The sequence below is a fragment of the Pollachius pollachius genome (assembly GCF_949987615.1).
Source record: "Pollachius pollachius genome assembly, chromosome: 8".
In the NCBI taxonomy this organism is placed as follows: Eukaryota; Metazoa; Chordata; class Actinopteri; order Gadiformes; family Gadidae; genus Pollachius; species Pollachius pollachius.
The window spans coordinates 26,353,272-26,370,467 of record NC_136941.1 but is presented as its reverse complement, the minus strand read 5'-3'; the positions used below and the strand labels follow the sequence as shown (position 1 = coordinate 26,370,467).

At 45.3% G+C, this 17,196-nt stretch overlaps 1 protein-coding gene across 1 annotated transcript in view; it reads left to right on the top strand.

The window, feature by feature from the left end:
- Positions 1 to 12,545, top strand: part of nfasca (neurofascin homolog (chicken) a) — a gene marked incomplete at its 5' end in the record, with an annotated part of 103,581 nt that extends 91,036 nt beyond the window's left edge. Inside the window, one exon of the mRNA XM_079741196.1 lies at positions 8,866 to 12,545. Within this exon, the coding sequence (XP_079597322.1) occupies positions 8,866 to 9,097 (232 nt within the window). The 3' untranslated portion in view covers positions 9,098 to 12,545. The remainder of the gene's footprint in view (positions 1 to 8,865) is intronic.
- Between the last annotated feature and the right edge of the window lie 4,651 nt (positions 12,546 to 17,196).

The following is a 17,196-nucleotide window of genomic DNA, read 5'->3' as shown; positions in this document are numbered from 1 at the left end:
GCAAAATTGAGATGCTAAGAAGTTGTGTAGATGACATTGGAAGGATCTTTCGAGCTCCTTATTCCCATGAATGCGTTGATTTCATAAAGATAGGTCACCTTCCAATCACCCACCTACCAACCGTGCTGGGTCCTCCATTTGTTTAGTCCAGAGCACTGAAACAAGCATCAGTAACAGGAGTAGTTCATCACCATCAGAAATAGTGGAGACATTTTGTTCTATGATTTGGTTAGATCTTTACGTTTAAGATTGATTTAGATATTGGGTAAGATATGGTAACAATTGGGTCAAGGTGGTATGTTGAGGGTAAGGGTTATGATCTCAGTAGAAATATTAACTTGAGTATAATTGTGTTAGAAATCAGTGCATCATGGGAATCTCCACCAGAGTGGTCTATATATGGTGTGTCACCCACAGGGGGTGTGGCCGAAAGAGAGTTTGCCCCTCTTTTACATTTTACTTTGCAGAAGAATGGTGGCGATGTAATGTTCTAAGTCTATCATACATGATGTCTATAATAGCAATTATTATTAGAAATGATGATAAGCATAAATGATGCTCAAAATGTCTTGCGCAAAGTGTACAAAAAGATGTTGCTAGATGATTCTGCACCAAACTTGTTATGCCGCTGATGATGGTTCCTTTGATAGTCAACGGTCTCTATTCTGCTTTGGAACATGTTGCATAATTTAGCATGCAGGAATAAAATTGCTAAGCCTTCCTTTTGACAGGTCTTTTCAGAAAGGAAGTGAAGAACAAAAGTTTAGTGTGCAATGGATTCAAGCTTGCTGTGCACTGGATATGCCTGTGAATTTGTCAGGTCTAAATAATATGATGAAACGGTTTTAGAAACAAGAGAAGACATTAAGATGTAACTGATACGCAGTGAGGTGAGGAGGTGGTCCAGATAGACATGGACGGCTGGAGGCCAGGGCTGGTTCCTTGGGGGTTTCAAATGCTAGCGGTTAGCATCGGACGACGAGAAGCAGAGTCAGAATTGAACGAGAACAATGCTTGATACTGATGTCCGGAAGGCATTCGTCTGCAGAGCCACGTCAGGTTGCTTCATGCCTGACTGTGTTGGCGTAGAGATCCTTAAAGCCAAGATGAACAGCGTCAGGGTGGAGGGATGATGGATCCGCTCCAGTCGCCTCAATACAGGTTCAGTCTTTAATTCGGTCAGCTGACATTTCAAAGATGTCTGTAAACAGAACTCTGTTTTAGTTCAAAACAGAGTTTTGAACCAGGAGTTTGAAACCAGGAGTGTGAGTCTGAACCAGGAGTCTGAACCAGGAGTCTGGAACAAGGGGTCTGGAACCAGGAGTCTGGAACCAGGAGTCTGGAACCAGGAGTCTAAACCAGCAGTTTGAGGGGAAGTGAGGTGAATCCTTATTAGTGTTAGGGGAAGCCAAGTTGGGGCGTTTTTTGGCACAATTTGATTCCCACAAGGAACTTATTTAAGGGAAAACAGCAACTGGCGGGTCAGAAGAAAACATGCAGCCAGCCCCACAATAGGGTATCTTCCATTAGACAAGATATTAATTAGAGGACGTGCTATCTGAAGACAGAAATTGTTGATCTGTGTTGAAAGCTAATTCATTAATACAGAGATGAGTTTCCTAGTTGTTTGCAGAAATCATGTCATTGCATCATATCCTTGGCATACCAGCCATCATTTGGTCCCAATGTGTTCATTAATATTATTGCCTCTGATTAATATAAACATCTCTTGCAGTCTTGGTTAATTTCTAAGCTGGTCTGAATCTAGAATAATACTACAATACTAATGTCTTACCTCGGCTGGTAGTTTGCTGCTGTTTGTATATCCATGTGTGTGTGCTTTTACGTGTGAATCTATATGTGTGTGTGTTTTTGTGAGTGTGCATGCGTGACTGTATGCATGTGCGTGCCTGTGTGTGTGTGTGTGTGTGTGTGTGTGTGTGTGTGTGTGTGTGTGTGTGTGTGTGTGCCTGTGTGTGTGTGTGTGTGTAGGACAGTATGACTTGGTGTATGAGGGCACTCATAACCCTCTGGCGGTGGAGGGCTTTCCTTTCTCTTGTCTTTCGGACTCTCTTATTCTCTCTACATCCTGTACTACTTCTGCTCTCTCTCTCTCTCTCTCTCTCTCTCTCTCTCTCTCTCTCTCTCTCTCTCTCTCTCTCTCTCTCCCTCTCTAAAATGCATCATCTGTCCCGACAGGAACGAAAACGAAAACGAAAATGAGAACGAGAACAGGTACCTTGTCTTTGGCTGGGCCAGTCACACACTCTCTCTCTCTCTCTCTCTCTGTCCCTCTCTCTCGGCTTGAGCATGCCAGACGAGTGCTTGGGCTGAGTAGAGGAGGGGGAATTGGCCCTTCAGGGGTCCGACTGAAGAGGATTTGGCCACCACTGAAAAGCCGTTGCACGACAACAATTTTGCAACTGCGGCAAAATTGAGATGCTAAGAAGTTGTGTAGATGACATTGGAAGGATCTTTCGAGCTCCTTATTCCCATGAATGCGTTGATTTCATAAAGATAGGTCACCTTCCAATCACCCACCTACCAACCGTGCTGGGTCCTCCATTTGTTTAGTCCAGAGCACTGAAACAAGCATCAGTAACAGGAGTAGTTCATCACCATCAGAAATAGTGGAGACATTTTGTTCTATGATTTGGTTAGATCTTTACATTTAAGATTGATTTAGATATTGGGTAAGATATGGTAACAATTGGGTCAAGGTGGTATTTTGAGGGTAAGGGTTATGATCTCAGGGGAAATATTGACTTGATAATAACTGTGTTAAGAAATCAGTGCATCATGGGAATCTCCACCAGAGTGGTCTATATCTGGTGTGACAGCCACAGGGGGTGTGGCCGAAAGAGAGTTTGCCCCTCTTTTACATTTTACTTTTGCAGAAGAATAGGGGCAATGACATGTTCGGTAACACTTTATAATAAGGTGCCTTAATAAATAGCAAACTAGTCAGACTACAGACTACTAGACTACACGGGCCTAACCTAACCCTTACCCTTACACATGGGCCTAACCCTATCCCTAACCCTAACCCTAACACACGACCCTAACCCTAACACACGACCCTAACCCTAACACACGGCCCTAACCCTAACACACGGCCCTAACCCTAACACACGACCCTATCCCTAACCTTAACACACGGCCCTAACCCTAACACACGGCCCTAACCCTAACACACGACCCTATCCCTAACCCTAACACACGGCCCTAACCCTAACACACGGCCCTAACCCTAACACACGGCCCTAACCCTAACACACGGCCCTAACCCTAACACACGGCCCTAACCCTAACACACGACCCTAACCCTAACACACGACCCTAACCCTAACACACGGCCCTAACCCTAACACACGGCCCTAACCCTAACCCTAACTATTACACACGGCCCTAACCCTAACCCTAACCATAACACACGGCCCTAACCCTAACACACAGCCCTAACCCTAACACACGGCCCTAACCCTAACACACGGCCCTATCCCTAACCCTAACACACGGCCCTAACCCTAACACACGGCCCTAACCCTAACACACGACCCTAACCCTAACACACGACCCTAACCCTAACACACGGCCCTAACCCTAACACACGACCCTATCCCTAACACACGGCCCTAACCCTAACCCTAACACACGGCCCTATCCCTAACACACGGCCCTAACCCTAACCCTAACACACGGCCCTAACCCTAACACACGGCCCTAACCCTAACACACGACCCTATCCCTAACCCTAACACACGGCCCTAACCCTAACACACGGCCCTAACCCTAACACACGGCCCTAACCCTAACCCTAACACACGGCCCTAACCCTAACACACGGCCCTAACCCTAACACACGGCCCTAACCCTAACACACGACCCTAACCCTAACACACGACCCTAACCCTAACACACGGCCCTAACCCTAACACACGGCCCTAACCCTAACACACGGCCCTAACCCTAACCCGAACCAGCGACACTGTTGTCAGTGAAAAAAAACGATTAACTTGTGCCAAATAGATATTTTAGTAACAATTAACAAATATTAACTAAGGGTTAGGTAATGACTAATTTGCTTTTTATTATGGCACCTTATTATAAAGTGTTACGACATGTTCTAAGTTTACAATACATGATTTATTTTATAATAATACTCATTAGAAGTATGATACTCAAAATGCCTTGCGCAAATTATACAAAACAATGTTGCTAAGTTTAAACTTTGTTATGCAGGTGAGTACGGTAACTTTGAAAAGGGTCTCTTCTGCTTTGGATCATGTTGCATCATTTAGCATGCAGGAATATAATTGCTAAGCCTTCCTTTCTACAGGTCTTTCAGAAAGGAAGTGAAACACGAATGTTTGGTGTACAATAGATTTAAGCTTGCTATGCATTCGATATATGAGTGGAATTTGTCAGTGAAAAAAATACAGTGAAAGTTTTGAGAAACCTGCAGAACTATGATGAAGACATTAAGATGTAACTGATACATTCCTCACTGGCAAGCCCCAGCATCCACCACTAAACCAATCCTTTTTGCCCAAATGGATCTGAAAGCTGCTGAATGTGTCACTAGGACAGTTATGTTGATGATTTATAGAACTGCTTGATTTCCTCTCTTGCCTCTGTAATATGCTATTAAGATTGCACTGTACATTTTCTACATTTTCTAGTCGATTGCCACGGGTCTGCATTGTAGGTCTCCAGTTCAGTACATGTGGGTCAGCATGCACTTTGGTGGTCCAGCACTGATGCATCTTGTTTATTCAGTTCAGGTGGTCACCTTCTGTATTCTGTGTTTTTTATGTTCACTTTTCCCCAATGGTTTAAAGGTCTTTTGAAAGGTATGAACAGACGAGAATCTGCTGCATCGCAACCCTAACCCCCGCCTCCCAATCCTGCCACTTTATAATGCATTTTACAACGCATAAGCAGTGGGTTTTTAATCGATTAATATCCCCTTCACACAACCGCTTCAGACAACCACTTCAGAATGAAGCGGTTGTGTTTTTCTTTTACCAAAGACAAGGACCCATTTTTTATGTGGGAGGCACAATACACAATGCAAAACAGATTGCTGCCTATGTCTTAAAACACAGCACACACATTCTGCCATTTTGCCAACAAGAGAAGTAATCTGAAACTAGATATGATGTAGCCCACTGAACCTTTGCCCATCCACTCAAAAAGGATAGAGAGGATAAGGAACTCTTCTAATCAAATAATTTAAACTTCCTTTGATGCTGTACCTTTCACTCTGAAAGGCATTTGGTTTAAGTCAAGGAAATAAAGAGACTGCATCTCAAAAGTCCCTGGCAGACTAACATGGCCAGCGGGCTGCGAAACAGAAGAAAAAAACGACCTCAGCTATTGTTTTGAGACAAGGTGGAGCCCTCAGCAAAACATTGAATCAGCCTTGAGAGATGTAGTCTGAACTTCTCAGCCCTGACTGAAAACGAGCACTCAATTCAACCTTAAGAGAGAAAACAGACAACGGCCCTGACTGTAGAGAATCCTGACAGTAGAGAGTCCTGACTGTAGAGAGTCCTGACTGTAGAGAGTCCTGACTGTAGAGAGTCCTGACTGTAGAGAGTAGAGTCCGGACTGTAGAGAGTCCTGACTGTAGAGTCCTGACTGTAGAGTCCTGACTGTAGAGAGTCCTGACTGTAGAGAGTCCTGACTGTAGAGAGTCCTGACTGTAGAGAGTCCTGACTGTAGAGTCCTGACTGTAGAGAGTCCTGACTGTAGAGTCCTGACTGTAGAGTCCTGACTGTAGAGTCCTGACTGTAGAGAGTCCTGACTGTAGAGAGTAGAGTCCGGACTGTAGAGAGTCCTGACTGTAGAGAGTCCTGACAGTAGAGAGTAGAGTCCGGACTGTAGAGAGTCCTGACTGTAGAGAGTCCTGACAGTAGAGAGTAGAGTCCGGACTGTAGAGAGTCCTGAAAGTAGAGAGTCCTGAAAGTAGAGAGTCCGGACTGTAGAGAGTCCGGACTGTAGAGAGTCCGGACTGTAGAGAGTCCTGACTGTAGAGAGTCCTGACTGTAGAGAGTCCTGACTGTAGAGAGTCCTGACTGTAGAGAGTCCTGACTGTAGAGAGTCCAGACTGTAGAGTCCTGACTGTAGAGTCCTGACTGTAGAGTCCAGACTGTAGAGTCCTGACTGTAGAGAGTCCTGACTGTAGAGTCCTGACTGTAGAGTCCTGACTGTAGAGAGTCCTGACTGTAGAGTCCTGACTGTAGAGTCCTGACTGTAGAGAGTCCTGGCTGTAGAGTCCTGACTGTAGAGAGTCCTGACTGTAGAGAGTCCTGACTGTAGAGAGTCCTGGCTGTAGAGAGTAGAGTCCGGACTGTAGAGAGTCCTGAAAGTAGAGAGTCCGGACTGTAGAGAGTCCTGACTGTAGAGAGTCCTGACTGTAGAGAGTCCTGACTGTAGAGAGTCCAGACTGTAGAGTCCTGACTGTAGAGTCCTGACTGTAGAGTCCTGACTGTAGAGTCCAGACTGTAGAGTCCTGACTGTAGAGAGTCCTGACTGTAGAGAGTCCTGACTGTAGAGAGTCCTGACTGTAGAGTCCTGACTGTAGAGTCCTGACTGTAGAGTCCTGACTGTAGAGTCCTGACTGTAGAGTCCTGACTGTAGAGAGTCCTGACTGTAGAGTCCTGACTGTAGAGTCCTGACTGTAGAGTCCTGACTGTAGAGTCCTGACTGTAGAGTCCTGACTGTAGAGAGTCCTGGCTGTAGAGAGTCCTGACTGTAGAGAGCCCTGGCTGTAGAGAGTCCTGACTGTAGAGAGCCCTGACTGTAGAGAGTCCTGGCTGTAGAGTCCTGGCTGTAGAGTCCTGGCTGTAGAGTCCTGACTGTAGAGAGTCCTGACTGTAGAGAGCCCTGGCTGTAGAGTCCTGACTGTAGAGAGTCCTGGCTGTAGAGTCCTGGCTGTAGAGTCCTGGCTGTAGAGTCCTGACTGTAGAGTCCTGACTGTAGAGAGTCCTGGCTGTAGACTCCTGGCTGTAGAGAGTAGAGTCCTGACTGTAGAGAGTAGAGTCCTCCTGGTTCCCTCCCAGCCCAAAGAGATGAGGAGCTACCTAGCACCACAGTACCACTAGCCTGCAGCTCATCTTCCTCCCCCTCTGGGGGTGAATCAGGCTGTTGTTGCTATGATATTGTGGCTATAACGCTGCTATTCCCATATGGTCACGACCTCTACACCCTCACTCTTTATATTAATTGATTAAATGGTGAGACCCTTTTCTGCTGTAATTGAGGTATGCTTTTACGCTTACACAATATGTGTAGCATCGTATTCTGATGTTATTTCTCTCTGAGTGTGTGTGTGTGTGTGTGTGTGTGTGTCTCTCTCTCTCTCTCTCTCTCTCCATTTCTCTCTCTCCCTCTCTCTCTCTCTCTCTCTGTCTCTCTCTCTCTGTCTCTCTCTTTCTCTCCCCCCCTCCTCTCTCTGTCTCTCTCTTTCTCTCCTCCCCCTCCTCTCTCTCTCTGTCTCTCTCTCTCTCTCTCTCTCTCTCTCTCCCCCCCCTCTCTCTCTCTGTCTCTCTCTCTCTCTGTCTCTCTCTCTCCCCCTCTCTCTCTCTCTGTCTCTCTCTCTCTCCCCCCCTCTCTCTCTCCGTCTCTCTCTCTCTCTCCCCCTCTCTGTCTCTCTGTCTCTCTCTCTCTCTCTCCCCCCCTCTCTCTCTCTGTCTCTCTCTCTCTCTCTCTCTCTCTCTCTCTGTATACTGAATCCACTGTAATCCCCTCCCAACGCCTGATTCCTCCACTCTATATATCCCAATCCAGGCAGCATGATCAATCGTAACTTGATCAGCGGCTCTGGGGCTGCTGTGAGGGTATAGAGTGTAACAGCATGAAGCATGACTGGCTGGGCGATAATCACATCCCCTCATTGACTTTCGGGGGCAACACGTTAACATAGAGTAGATTGCATTTGAGACACTAGGTTGAAGTGTTAATGTGTAAGTGTTAGTGTTAAGGGGAGTGTATTCGTGACCGTATTGTGGAATGCGTTCATTCACATTCTCAAATATGGGAGTTCATGAGAATACAACAGATAATCTCAATCCATTCCACTCTATCGCCCAGCCTTAAAAAAAAATAGCCATCTCCCGAGAATAGGCTCAGGAGAATGGGAAGTCCTGCTGGCAATGCAGAAGAACGGAGAAGAGGCCAGACGTCTTTGAGAACGTGAAAGATGATCAATTCTCCAATCTTGATCGTGCATCCTTTACACCGCCAAAGAAAAAAACCCTCCAGCTATTTCCGCTACAAGCTTGTTCTAGCCTAGGGTTAGCGCTGATCCATAGTGGTGCCCAATGCATGTGGTTCTACTCTTTTAACCAGCGCTCAGAGTCAGGGGATGGAGCTATGCTCTGAGTCGAGATGGAAAGCACTTTTCCGAAACCTGGAAGCTTTAGCACTAATTCATGACTATTGAATTAGTTCTAAATCATTTTGTGACTCAAGTCTTGGTGTGGAAGTGTTTTGGTCTCTGGTCAGAATAAGTGTCCGTGTCGTTAGCATGTGTTTGAATGCCTGCCCTCTTGGCATCCCGACGAAGGGCAGAGAAGTCCCCATATTATTCTTTCTGGCTCTTTCTAGATGAGCAAGCATTCTGCAGTGTGTGTAACATGTTTAATGAGGATGTCAGCACACCTTACTCAATCAAATCCCAAACGTTTGAGTGTCATCACCATGCCAAAGGCTTTGTCCACTTCAGAGTCACTCCTAGCCCCCCTTTTGAGTCAGATTCACTTCATTATCCCTGAGAACCCCAACCGATAGGACGGTTCCCCCCCTCTCTTGTCCGACGTTCACTTTTTTTTCCGGCATGTTTTTCCCGCCCGTTTCCAGTAGCGACGAGGACAACAAGCCGCTGCAGGGCAGCCAGGCATCCCTGGACGGCCCGCCGAAGGAGAGCGACGACAGCCTGGTGGACTACGGCGAGGGTGGAGACGGGCAGTTCAACGAGGACGGCTCCTTCATCGGCCAGTACACCGTCAAGAAAGACTCCAAGGACGAGACGGAGGGCAACGAGAGCTCCGAGGCCACCTCGCCCGTCAACGCCATCTACTCCCTGGCGTAGGACCGCCCCCGTCAGCTCCACCCCCACCACCACTACCCACCACCACTACCCACACCCCACCTCTGTGCTCGTGACGTAGCCGGATAGGACTACCACGGCTAGCGGCTTCCCGGGATCGATGGTGTTGGTGACGGTGGAGACGCTACTATTTCTACGACTACAACCAAACACAGCACTCGGAATCGGAAACGCACACACACACACAAACGCACACACACACAGCAAGTATATAAATATATATAGATATAAGAAAACACGTTATAGACGTCAGTGGCGCACAGGGACAGGATGAAGAAGGGCAGAACTCTAAAGACAAGAGAAGGGATGGAAGGGAGGAGGCGGCGAGCCAAGCTTTCTGTTGTGTTCAGTTGGGTTCCTGGGTCCTGGCTCCAGGGACAGAAGGCTCTTCAGAGGTCCAGGATATGGGATGTTGACCAGTGTTCCAGTTTGTCCAGCGCCCTCCGCCTGCCCAGCTCACACAGACTCTCGAGTGTGCCTTCGGACGGCAGGCTTTCGATGCGGTTTTAGGCTTTTGTTTCCCTGCTCCTCTAGAGGTTTTGTTTGTTGGTATTTCTTCCTCTGCTCCCGGCTCCCGTTCATCCCGAGCCCCTTATGGCTTTGTGACTCGCTAGCGTCCCCACTTAGGCTTACATATCAGTTCTCAACCTCTACTTCAAAAGGATGCTGGCATTAGTTTATCATATTGATATTTCCGCAATGAAAGATCTTTTTGGTTTTCTTCTCCACACCTGGTAACTCATTGAATCTTAGTGAGGCTGAGTAAAGCCCTGGCACACATTTTAGTGTCCTGCAATTCTATGCACCATCATATTCTCCATGCATTTCTTTCCGGGTTTAATCTGTTTGGTTAGTTCGCTCAGTGTATGTCCCATATGCTCAGTGTTCACGCTCATCGTGGCTCAATCGACAGCATTTGCTTACTTGACGTGATTCGCTTCATTTGGTTTCAGGTGTTCGGGTCATGCGGAGTAACCCTTAATGCAACAACCCCCATGTTTTATATAGCAACAGGCCCTTTTGCCTTTCTACTATGAGGTTGTTAATGACTTTTAAAAATAGGATGATGAATATCAATTTGAAGCATGACAGGATAATAGTGCAACAAACAAATGAAAGGCAAGCGCAAGTTACGGTTAGTTGCACTCAAGAAAATTCAAGACCTGCGTGAATCCCTTTGAGTTGAGCTGAGGCCGCTCACTTCCTGGTTAGCATGCAGGCCAACAGAGCACATGTAGCTTGTTTGCAGCCCTTCACTAGAGGCACCGCTCGTGGGAGAGGCTTCGGGCCGTCACAAAAGTGTTCCAGCTAGTTTGAATATTCTGAGATGAAAACATTTGAACCTGAAGCTTTGGATCTGTAGCAACTCTGAGAAAAATAGACTTTCAAAGAAATTCAATATTTACAAAAATAAACATTTAATATTCGGACAAAAATATAATGTTGAAAAAAAGTCACATTACTGTGAGTGTATCCATTGTATTCTACCTGTGCCCCACAGAGCCACTATCTGAAACCTTTTTGTGACAGCGAAAGAGGGCGTCATGCTTTCATAGCTGCTGCCTGGTGGCTGCGCTGTCGCTACGGCAACATTACCCCACCCTGAATCAAAATAGATCTAAAAAACGGATGATTAGCTGACCGAGGTTTATTTGTGTTTAAGATATTTATTTAAAAATTCTATCATGTAGTATTAATATATTAGCCCTGTGTTGATTCATTGTAATAGACCCTTACTTTGTTGTTTTACACCAGAAAATAGCCAGAATAAAACTGTCACAACAATCGATGATTGTAGATTCTGAAATGCATTGATCACGATTATTCGTTACACACCGTGTGGCAACAAAGCTCTTTACAAAAGATCAACAACGCACTGGCCTGGTCACCCCTCCACTGCTCTCTGTTGTATTCCTGTTCTTCCTCGTTGGTTTAGGACTTCACGTCACGAGACTTTTACCAGACCAAATAGTTCTGCTTCACCACTCATCTCTCATGTCCCGCCTTTCAGGTTGTCCTCTTTATGTAAATAATGCCCCCTAAAGCTAAAGAAAAATGCTTGATGATGAAGCAAAAGTATCCCAATGGCTAAATCGTAAAAGACAATAAGTAAATATGATGGTTTGTCTGTTCCACATGCATTTTGTACTTGCAGCTTTGAATGAAATTTGCACTCTATAAAAAAGAAAAGAAAAAGCAGAGCGACAAAGTATGTGGGACCACCATGGCTCATCTTACAACCCCCGCCCCCCTCATTGTTTGGAAGATACTGTACGAGTTGTGGGTAGTTTTATTGGTTTGACTGTTTAGATCATGGTTTTGAACATATGTTGTGAAAGGGGAAATGGCTTTGCCTCTCTATAATGTAAATAAAGAAATATGTGCTCCTGAAATATTAACGCTGTAGCATACTGCACACACACCTGTTTAAAGCGTTAGTAGTCTAGACAAAAGAGAGAAAATAAAACACACGCTGGTATCGCGGCCTCCTCTTTCACTGTTATGTTACGTATTGTCGTGTCACAAGGTGTGCTCTATGTGGGAGAGGGCGTACCGTATGTTCATAACACACAGAGGCTCCAGAGAGGGCATACCGTATGTTCATAACACACAGAGGGTCCAGAGAGGGCATACTGTATGTTCATAACACACAGAGAGGTCCCGAGAGGTCATAATGTATGTTCATAACACACAGAGGGGTCCTGAAAGGTCATACTGTATGTTCATAACACAGAGAGGTCCCGAGAGGGCATACTGTATGTTCATAACACACAGAGGGGTCCTGAGAGGTCATAATGTATGTTCATAACACACAGAGGGGTCCTGAGAGGGCATACTGTATGTTCATAACACACAGAGGGGTCTCGAGAGGGCATACTGTATAATCATAACACACAGCAAGGGTGCTGAGAGGGCTTACTGTATATTCATAACACACAGAAGCCCCACACACACACACACCTTCCTCTTGAGTTCCGCACACCGAATTCTGCCTTCAGAATCAAAGCAATATTCCCAGCATGGGGATGAGTAGATGTTGTGGTCGCTGGTTTGATGGTGTTCCCGCTCATCTTCTGGGACCTGAGACTCTCTAACCCCAGGGTCATAGCTAAAGTCCCATCCCTGCAACACAGTGTGATCATTGGCTGATCCTCTTCTTGGAAAAAAACAACAATGTAATGCACACAAAAAAATACCTTTATTCATAAAATAATTGAGCTGTTGCCTGACTTAATCTCTTTAATCTGATACACCAGGACACACCTAGATTATACTTGGCTTCAGGTGGATACCAACGGGTAAGACTATCAAACTGGCCTCATAACAAGGAGGATTGTGATTATTATTTTGATACACACTGCATATGTTATCATGTTTGTGCGCATCTGTTTCTATCCTGTGTCACTGTGTGTATCCTAGCCACAGCAACACCTCTTCATCTGGGGTGAAAAGATGGCTGTGTGCATTTTCTAGACAGCCTTTCTTCTGTTTATTTGTTTATATGCTGCAAAAACATTTACATTTTACTGGTGGAGAAAGGGAATTATAACTCGCAACTTGTATCTATGTATGTTTATTATTATTATTCTTTCTTCAAAAGTATGGTCATACATTGTTTGGCTTTTTTAAACCAATTTTCACTATATTATCTTTTTACCATGCGTATCAAAACAGCTTGTGAAAGTCTTGCTTCTACATGCAAAGTAACAGCTTTCGTAAGTTACATCTAATCAATAGAAAAAAGCCTAATAATATATTCACCATGTATGCGTGTATGATGAGATGTTGCGCCTTCTTTCTAGTAAAGCTATCTCTTTTTCTCTACCTCCTCCAAATGACTCTTCCTTGTCTCCCTTAAAAATCTCCCTTAAAAAATCGAAATACTAAGAAATAGTGACGTGTCTTCTCTTCGTCTCACTACAGCTCAGTCAAGTTTACATTATTTAATATTTAAGTACATTTCTATCCCTTGAGCCTTTAGTCTCATAAGCAAATCATTGGTATTTTTACTTAGTCAATCGCTTAAACAAACAGTTAAAATGGACATATTATTTTGTCAGTCAGCTAATGCTATGATCAGCAGAGGTATAACAGACCCTAGAACACTGCTTATCAGCAAACTGTGTTTTAGCTTCCTTAGTGAGATAGTTTAAGCGCAGTTAAAACATCTCACTGTGTCCTCTACTGTTACCTTTTAAAAGCATCCTCACAAATCTCCTGATATCCTGTTAAAGATATCCCATCATGTAAAAGCTTTTCACTACCCTGAGAAAGCGGAGGATTCATACTTCAGCCATGTTTCAGACGGCAGAGTGACCGCCAGGCTGTAAAACTCTGCGTACATATTGAGTTAGCCGTGGTGTGCCTCGCTAAAGTGGATTACAGCATGGATACTAAACCACCCGCCGGGCGTTCTCACCCTGTACCGCCGACGAGTCACGCACAAAGTGGCTCACAGAGGAATAAAAAGCATCCAAAGCATAAATATCAGATAAAGATTTAGTATGAGAGGACTGGGGAGGACAGAGGGAGGGCAGTGAGGACATCTTTCATAGAAGATGGGCCAATCCATTCAGTGTTGAGCACACCCACAAACACAGACACACACATGTACACACACACACATATACATCCAAACACACACACACAAACACACACAGGCACGCAGAAACACACACACATACACACACACACACACCCACAAATACAGACACACACACACACAAACACACACACACATATACATCCAAACACACGCACACACACACATGCACAGGCATGCACACACACACAAATACACACACACACACACAAACACACACAGGCACGCAGAAACACACACACACACAAACACACACAAACCCCTTCTAGGAAAATGTTCTATAAATATTAATGTTGGGCCACTCTGAAGAGCAGCACGGTCGCTGGGCATGAGCTGTTGTTCTTGACAGCTCGTATAAAACGTCTGATGGCCGACATCCATTAGACCCTCCAGTCTGTTGACCAAGACAGAGTTACCCCGCGCTCAGAGACCCCCCCACCCTGTCCTCTCGCTCCCTCTGAGGGCAGTGCCTGGTCCCATTGCTGCTGTCCCCTCTGCAGCAGCAGACCACCACACAGGCAGGCCGAGAGCCGGAGCCGGGTAGGGGAAATTAGCAGAATGGTGTATGTAATCGTGTGTGTTTGAGTTAGTGTGTGTGTTTGTTTTTGTTGGTGTTTATTAGTAAATTTGTGTTAATTTATTAGTGTGTGTGTGAGTGTGTGTGTGTGTGTGTGTGTGTGTGTGTGTGTGTATGTGTTTGTGTGTGTGTGCGTAGGTGTGTATGTGGGTGTGCGTGCACACATGCAGCTGTAAAGACTCTGTCCTCTAATGAAGACATGGGATAGTGAGTTCATGCCTGGTCTTATGTGGACCAGGTCAGAGCTGGACTATACTGAATTCGTAGGACTTGTTGTTCTCTCCCATATCCCCTTCTCACTCCTGCTCTCAAATAGTCTGAAGATGCTCCGTTGCTTGGTTGATGATCATCAGTTATTAGCTGCAACACAACTAAATGATCGGACCAATCCAACTATCGAAGAACAAACGCTAACCTCCATTTTAAATACAAAATAAGTGGTTTGTATATTTTTGACTTATTTCTCTGAGGGTTTTCAGATTTGCATCAATTCCCTGTAATGTATTCCGAAATCAATTTGATATTGCTTCAACCAACATTGTTAAACTCATCACTGTGCCGTAACTCCATTACACTGTGATTGTTTCTACAATCTTTGTAATGACACAATTTAAGTCCCACATATATATTGATACCTTCACTGCTATTTATCAATATCTTTCCACACCTTAGAACCATCTAAATCTAATTCAACTGATGACAGTACTCTCTGTTTATTTAAAAAAAAAAAGTATAATAGAAAATGGAATGGATTTACCACTTTCGTGTCAATGAGTGTTAAAGCTGGGGTTGGCAATTTGGAGAAGCAAGCCGAGACGAGAATAATTCAATCATTAATTCTGGCCTGCGAGAGCCACAGTTTTTGTCAGGGCATTATATAATAATAGCATGCGGGTCGAGGTAAAAATAATTCCAACAAATCCGAATTCTAAAAAAATATTCTACAACAAATGGCCTAGCTTTGACTAACCCAACTGGGCAGATACGTGACTGTTTCTTTGAATCCCACTAGCATTATCCTTTGAGAAATCACATCTCTGCTGCTCTTATTGTATACTGAGGCATGCACCCTAATGAAGCTTTAGCCTTTACGAGCCAATCACTTCACAGCTCCGTCCTGAGTATAAGGTCTGTCCATCACCACCAGGGGACATCAGGGGTCAGCAAACACATTGTCTTCTGTTTCAAAGACCCGGGCCAGATGCTGTCATATCATCTAACTGGCTTGGATATACACACACAAACACACACACACAGACACACACACACTTACAATTTTGTAATTGTAATATTGCAAAGTGCTGTCCTGGGGTGGTGGATATGAATCTCTTCAGGGTGGCAGCCTCCTAAGTCCTTTTGACCTGGCCCAGGGTCACTGCCAAAATAACACTCAATCCCATTGCCCAGAAAACATCCCTTTAGGTTTGACCTGCTCATTCTGCTAATGCTCCTGGCAGGTTGGCCGCTGGGTCGTCCCGTGCCAAACGGCCGTCCGTGATGTGAGTGGGTGTGTGGGTCCATTGTGTGTTTGCTGTTCTCCTGGGTGTCCTTAGAAGCCCACTGTTAGAGCTGGACCCCCGAGCCAAGCCTCTTCTGAAGACAAATGCTGCAGTTCTGCTGCCTTTAGAATAGGGGTTCAAATGAGATGGGACCAGGAGATAAAGCTGTATATTGATATCTTACCTTACCTTTTAATTCAATTGTAAAATACACCGTTTATTATTTTTTTTTACCAGCCTTATAGGATTCCTTTATTTGTATAAGACAAATAGAACAGATGCTTAGCCCTATTGTTGAGTAGGAGAGGTCAGGTGGTTCGATTTACTGACATAATCATTTCATCAATCCATCCATTAATGCACCAATAAGCCATCTACCAATCCTTCACCTAATTAGCAAACAGCCATCCTTCTACCATCCATCATTACAGTTAGTTTATTAAGCAGATGCTTTTATGCAAAGCAAGTTATTGTAAGTGCATTCAACAATGAAGATATAGCTACAAAATGTGCAAGGGTATGAAAAAGTGCTTTTCGGCGCTAAGAAATAGAAAGAAATTGTTTTTATTTTATTTTTCATGTGTATTTCATTCGGCAAGAGGAGGAGGAATGGAGTCTGAGCTGATGAGTTCTCCGCCTGCGGTTGGACATGGTGAGGGGTTGAGTTGAACTGATGTCAGTGACAGTGGGGTGCGTTCCACAACATTGGGCCTGATCCCACCGCCGCAGGGGGCGTGTTCCACTGCCGTGGGGCCAGGACATGTGATCAGCAAAGAGAATCCATCCATCCATCTGTCATCCATCATCCATCATGCATTTGGGGAAGGTCCAAACAATGCTCCATCCCCATTAAGATACAGGGATGCCCAACCTGATCCGAGCCACACAAACTACCGTCACCACACAGCCATGCATGTCCCCCATCACAACAGCGCTCCGTTCGCGGGGGTAGAAAAAGCTGGATCAGCTTGTGCAGGAGACCCACATAGATCAGCCTCGGGCGGAGGAAGGAGCCCGGGCCTGTCCCTTGGTGGACCCTACCTGGTGGTGGTACCACCTCAAAGTACTCTTGGCAGATGCTGCAGGACCATCTCAGCAGACTCCTCTTAGTGTATATGAACCTCACGCTCCTCCTGGATCACGGAGCTCATCACCATCACAGACGATACCCAGACGATACCCAGACGATACCCAGACGATACCCAGGCGATACCCAGCCGATACCCAGACGATACCCAGGCGATACCCAGCCGATACCCAGACGATACCCAGACGATACCCAGGCGATACCCAGATGATACCCAGACGATACCCAGACAGACACCCGGACCATAAACCTCGTAAGGCAGCAGTCTTCAGTCCATCGTCACTTTATAGCTTGATTGTCTTTCCTCTCGCTCTG